Source organism: Oncorhynchus masou, chromosome 26 (genome assembly GCF_036934945.1).
Source record: "Oncorhynchus masou masou isolate Uvic2021 chromosome 26, UVic_Omas_1.1, whole genome shotgun sequence".
NCBI classification, from domain to species: domain Eukaryota; kingdom Metazoa; phylum Chordata; class Actinopteri; order Salmoniformes; family Salmonidae; genus Oncorhynchus; species Oncorhynchus masou.
Window position 1 is genome coordinate 22,860,603 of NC_088237.1, and position 6,393 is coordinate 22,866,995.

General features: G+C 40.5%; 1 gene segment (V, D, J or C); it reads left to right on the top strand.

Moving 5' to 3' along the window:
- Positions 1-3,347: 3,347 nt before the first annotated feature.
- On the top strand, positions 3,348-5,491 carry LOC135515130 (Ig kappa-b4 chain C region-like). The segment is given in 3 exon segments: positions 3,348-3,363; positions 3,759-3,875; positions 4,914-5,491. Coding segments are annotated over 3 exon segments (450 nt in total).
- Positions 5,492-6,393: the final 902 nt, after the last annotated feature.

Here is a 6,393-nt window from a genome sequence, read left to right on the forward strand (position 1 = left end):
CTAAGACGACAACCTTACTGAAGCATAACTCACTCGCTGCCCTATCCCTCTGTGCTGGCACAAATCTACCACTCACTGGGATCCCTCACCCTTGACCCATCCTCCCAACAAATACACCATGACAGCGCAACACACAAGGGGTGGAACAGTGGCAAAGATACCCACAGGACCAACAGAATAATATTAGTCTGAGGAGAGATTAAATAGTATTAATACAACTAAATATAATTCAACTTTTCAAAATAACTTCATTGCCTCAGCATATGACACCCTCTGCACTACTCTGACTCTGGTCACGTCAACCTGCCTCTCTCGCACCTGACACGATCTCTAGCAACATCAGCACCCCTACAGTTGACACAACTTTATCCCCAAAACTGCACAATCCTCTATCCCATGCCCTCATGTACACTTCCCACATCTTGGAATCTCCCTCCCACACACTGCTGCAACATGATCATGAATGTTGCACCTGAAACAGTACAGTGGATTCTGCACAAAAGCTCTAAAAGGATAACTAATATAGACTCAAAACTCAAAAGGACTGACAATGACTTCTGTTTCACTCTCTGTCACTGTCTCTTCCCCCTCAGCACCTGCAGTAGGTCCCAGCTGTAGCAGTACAGTCACTGTGCAGTCTGACTGAGGGAGGTTTTTGTACGGCTCTGTATCACTGTGTGAACCACCGAGTGCTACCTGGATAGTGGAAACTCTGACAGTAGTAATCTCCTGCATCTTCAACCTGGACACCACTGATGGTCAGAGTGAAGTCACTCCCAGATCCACTGCCACTGAATCTAGATGGAGTCCCAGACTGAAGTGTTGTAGCATCGTAAATAAGGAGTTTAGGAGCTCCTCCAGGTTTCTGCTGGTACCAGGCTAGGTAGTTATTACCATACACATTACTGCTGGTTTTACAGTTCAGAGAGACTGGCTGTCCTGGGAGAACAGCTTTCACTGCAGGAGTCTGTGTCACAACGTACTGTCCTCTGGCTTCTGAAAAATAAAAAATAAACATTTATACAAATTAAATATTACATGTTGTAATGAATCGTTCTGAATAGAAATAGTTACATTGATATACTGTGCATATATACACTGTAGATTAAAATAATCTTCAACGATGGATTCTGAAAATTGTAACCTTGAAACCAGAAGACAAGTGTCCAGATGAAGATGGTGATAAAAGTCATGGTTGTTGTGGGTTATGTTGTCATGAAGTACAGCTCTCAGTCATGAAGTGTTCAACTCACAGGGAGATAAATGCTCTTAGAGCAGCAGGGAGATGCATTATGCAAATTATGTTTCAAATGTATTTCAGTTTCCAAGTAGGCTTCAATGATTAAAGTATCGTATCCTTCATAACATCAAACAGCAACTGTTTACTCAGATCAGTAATGTATGGTAACTTTTATGTCACAACACCATTATATTTTGATTATGATGATGATCAAATGAAATCACATTTTATTCATCAGGTACACATGGTTAGCAGATGTTAATGCGAGTGTAGCAAAATGCTTGTGTTTCTAGTTCCGACAGTGCAGAAATATCTAACAAGTAATCTAACAAAATCCCAACGACTACCTTATACATAGAAATATGAAGGAATGAATAAGAATATGGATGTATAAATATATGGATGAGCAATGGTTGTGCGGCGTAGGCAAGATGCAGTAGATGGTATAGAATACAGTATATACATATGAGATGAGTAATGTAGGACATGTAAACATTATTAAAGTGGCGTTATTTAAAGTGACTAGTGATCCATTTATTATAGTGGCCAGAGATTGAGTCTGTATGTTGGCAACAGCCTCTCTATGTTAGTGACGGCTGTTTAACAGACTGATGGCCTTGAGATAGAAGCTATTTTTCAGTCTCTCGGTCTCAGCTTTGATGCACCTGTACTGACCTCACCTTCTGGATGATAGCAGGGTGAACAGGCAGTGGCTCGGGTGGTTGTTGTCCTTGATGATCTTTTTGGCCTTCCTGTGACATCAGATGGTGTAGGTGTCCTGGAGGGCAGGTAGTTTGCCCCTGGTGATGCATTGTGCAGACCGTACTACCCTCCATAGTTGCTGTACCAGGCGGTGATACAGCTCGAACAGGATGCTCTTGATTGTGCATCTGTAAAAGTTTGTGAGTGTTTTTGGTGACAAGCCATATTTCTTCAGCCTCTTGAGGTTGAAGAGGCGCTGTTGCGCCTTCTTCACCACGCTGTCTGTGTGGGTGGACCATTTTAGTTTGTCCGTGATGTGTACACAGAGGAACTTAAAACTTTCCACCTTCTCCACTACTGTCCTGTCGATGTGGATGGGGGGAGGTGCTCACTCTGCTGTTTCCTGAAGTCCACGATCATCTCCTTTGTTTTGTTGATGTAGAGTGAGAGGTCATTTTCCTGACACCACACTCTGAGGCCCCTCACCTCCTCCCTGTAGGCTGTCTTGTCGTTGTTGGTAACCAAGCCTATCACTCTAGTGTCGTCTGCAAACTTGATGATTGAGTTGGAGGCATGCATGGATAAGCAGTCATGGGTGAACAGGGAGTACAGGAGAGGGCTGAGAACACACCCTTGTGGGGTCCCAGTGTGGAGGATCAGTGGGGTGGAGATGTTGTTTCCTACCTTCACCACCTGGGGGGTGGCCCGTCAGAAAGTCCAGGACCCAGTTGCACAGGGCGGGGTCGAGACCCAGAGTCTCAAGCTTAATGATGAGTTTGGAGTGTACTATAGAGTTGAATGCTGAGGTGTAGTCAATGAACAGCATTCTTGCATAGGTATTCCTCTTGTCCAAATGGGATAGGGCAGTATGCAGTGTGATGGCATCATCTGTGGGCCTATTGGGGCGGTAAGCAAATTGGAGAGGGTCTAGGGTGTCAGGTAGGGTGGAGGTGATATGATCCTTGACTAGTCTCTCAAAGCACTTCATGACAATGGGGCGATAGTCATTTAGTTCAGTTACCTTAGCTTTCTTGGGAACAGGACAAATGGTGGCCATCTTGAAGCATGTGGGATAGGGATTGATTGAATATGTCTGTAAACACACCAGCCAGTTGGTCTGCGCATGCTTTGAGGAGACAGCTAAGGATGGGCCGGCATCCTTGCGAGGGTTAACACGTGTAAATGTTTTACTCACATTGGCCACGGAGAAGGAGAGCCCACAGGCTTTGGTAGCAGGCCGTGTCAGTTGCACTGTATTGTCCTCAAAGTGAGGAAAGAGATTGTTTAATTTGTCTGGGAGCAAGGCGTCGATGTTCGCAACACGGCTGGTTTTCTTTTTGTAATCCGTGATTGTGATTGTCTGTAGACCCTGCCACATAAGATATAATGAACTGTCTGTTCACTCATGGTTGGTCTCTCATGTAAGTTCCTCTAATCAGTTAGTGAACACTTCTCTAAACTAAAGCTGGTAGGATTCCTCTGGTAGTGTTGTCTGTCCTCTGTGACTTTACCTCCACTGTTAAATCTGAGATCAACATGTTTAATAAAGGAATATACAACATGGATCACTATCACTACTGCTGCTGCTGTTGTCTTTCATATGGACAATATGGAGGAATACTAGCAACACTGATCTAATGCTGGACTGTACCTACAGACGAGGAGGACACCTGATACACAGAGGAAGGAACAAATACTATTATCTGGATTTAAGATACAATTCAGATTTATATTATCTAGAAACAGCTAATATGAAGTGTTTGTTTTACCTGGAAGATGTTAAAGTGTATTAGTGTTGATTATGATTCTGTATAAGTGATCTTCACTGTAACAGCTGCAGTATCACAACACAGAGAGGTTTTTGTACCAGCAGTAATAGTGATTGTATCACTGTGGTGGACTTTTGGTAGCGGCACCAGACTTGATGTTGGAAGTAAGTAAACACCAAATTAACTGTTTTATTTATGTTTTTACGTCGTGTTTCAATTTCTCTAAATATTTAACCTCAATATTGACGATTTAAATTAAAAAAATACACAAGGTCAGCAGTACAAGGCCTTCACAGACTATGGTCAATTAGAATATAAATATTATTACATCGAATCAAATTTGACTTGCATTTTTGAAAGATGGAAGAGATTAGCCTACATCTTAGACTAGTTGTATGAATAAACACATGGCACCGAGTCGAAACTATAAAATAAACAGTAGGTTTAAAAAAATAAACAATAAACACTTAAAAACAATATTTATCAAGTATTCATACCATATTAGAGTTAGATATTTCAACCACAGTCTAAAGAAATTCAGTTTCCCCAATAGTCAGAAGGTTTTTGTACCAGCAGTAATAGGGATTGTATCACTGTGGTACACTTTTGGTAGCGGAACCAGACTTGATGTAGGAAGTAAGTAACAATCTCTCTTCATATTTCTTTCTGATAAATTTTTTAAAACTTCCTTATATATATTATGATTTTATAAATCTTTATTTTAAATACATTTTATTTTCTATTGCTTTACACTGAGCATTCTTTCAAATAATATTTTATTCAATCAAAATGTTAAATAGTAGTTTTTTTGTATGTCTGATTTGTTTGAGAGCAGATTTATAACTCTTAAAGTGTTGGTTATTGTGGTTATTGTTGCTTTGTGAAAGTGTCTTATGTTTGTGTACAACCTCTGGATTATCTTAATATACTGTAGATGTTCTGAGTATTCTGATCAGAAACAATCCTAAAATATCTGACATAATAGTAACGCTAAAGTTAACCACTTACACTTGACTCATATTGTTCATAATTCTGCTTTATATATCTATCAGATTATGTTTTGTGTTTTCTTCAAACCTATACCAATCTAACTACATTATATTTAAAAGGCATTTCCAAATCAATGTATTTGTATGTCTATTGCTTTTATAAATCTTTTAGACATAGTAGTTGCAGTTGATGATATGTTCTGTTTGATCCAGGTAACAGGGCCCCCACCCTCACCGTCCTGCCCCCCTCTAGTGAGGAGCTGTCCAGTACAACAACAGCCACACTGACGTGTCTGGCCAACAAGGGCTTCCCCTCAGACTGGACCATGAGCTGGAAAGTGGACGGGACCAACAAGAACCAGGAGACCAGTTCTAGGGTCCTGGAGAAGGATGGTCTGTACAGCTGGAGCAGCACCCTGACTCTCACTGCCCAGGAGTGGACCAAGGCAGGAGAGGTGACCTGTGAAGCCCAGCAGAAATCCCAGACTCCAGTCACCAAGACCCTGAGGAAGGCTGACTGTTCTGGGTAGGACCCCTCAGTCACACACCCCTGTGGAGAGAGGCTGCTGGTTCCTCTGCTTTGACTCTGTTCTGAGATCAGATGTTCTTTGTCTTATTGATCACTGTAAACTAACAGAGGGCTTTGCTTGAGTTCATGTGTCAATCCTCTCTGTAGACTGAGGTTGTATCAGTGTTAGATGTGATGTGTTCTGTTTTATTACAATTAGATGCTGTAGGAATGTTTGCTTTGATGAATACATGAAAATAAAGATTTCCCTTTGGAACAAGTATTTTCATTGTCTCTTTAAATAAACCCAAATAGACGTTAATCTTAAATGTTGTTGAATGATACAGCAACATATTAATCAAGCCGGATTCACAATTTCTTTGAAACTATCAGATCTAAACCTCATTGTTTAGTTATTTATGTTCTAAGCAAATCGTCATCAACCAGTTGTTCATACTAACACAATATACTACTATTTTCACAGGAGAGGTCTAGATACGACAATGTTAACAGATTAACAGGAGAGGTCTAGATACTACAATGTTAACAGGTTAACAGGAGAGGTCTAGATACTACAATGTTAACAGATTAACAGGAGAGGTCTAGATACTACAATGTTAACAGATTAACAGGAGAGGTCTAGATACTACAATGTTAACAGATTAACAGGAGAGGTCTAGATACTACAATGTTAACAGATTAACCAGAGAGGTCTAGATACTACAATGTTAACAGATTAACAGGAGAGGTCTAGATACTACAATGTTAACAGATTGTCTAGATACTACAATGTTAACAGATTAACAGGAGAGGTCTAGATACTACAATGTTAACAGATTAACAGGAGAGGTCTAGATACTACAATGTTAACAGATTAACAGGAGAGGTCTAGATACTACAATGTTAACAGATTAACAGGAGAGGTCTAGATACTACAATGTTAACAGATTAACAGGAGAGGTCTAGATACTACAATGTTAACAGATTAACAGGGGAGGTCTAGATACTACAATGTTAACAGATTAACCAGAGAGGTCTAGATACTACAATGTTAACAGATTAACAGGAGAGGTCTAGATACTACAATGTTAACAGATTAACAGGAGAGGTCTAGATACTACAATGTTCACAGATTAACAGGAGAGGTCTAGATACTACAATGTTAACAGGTTAACAGGAGAGGTC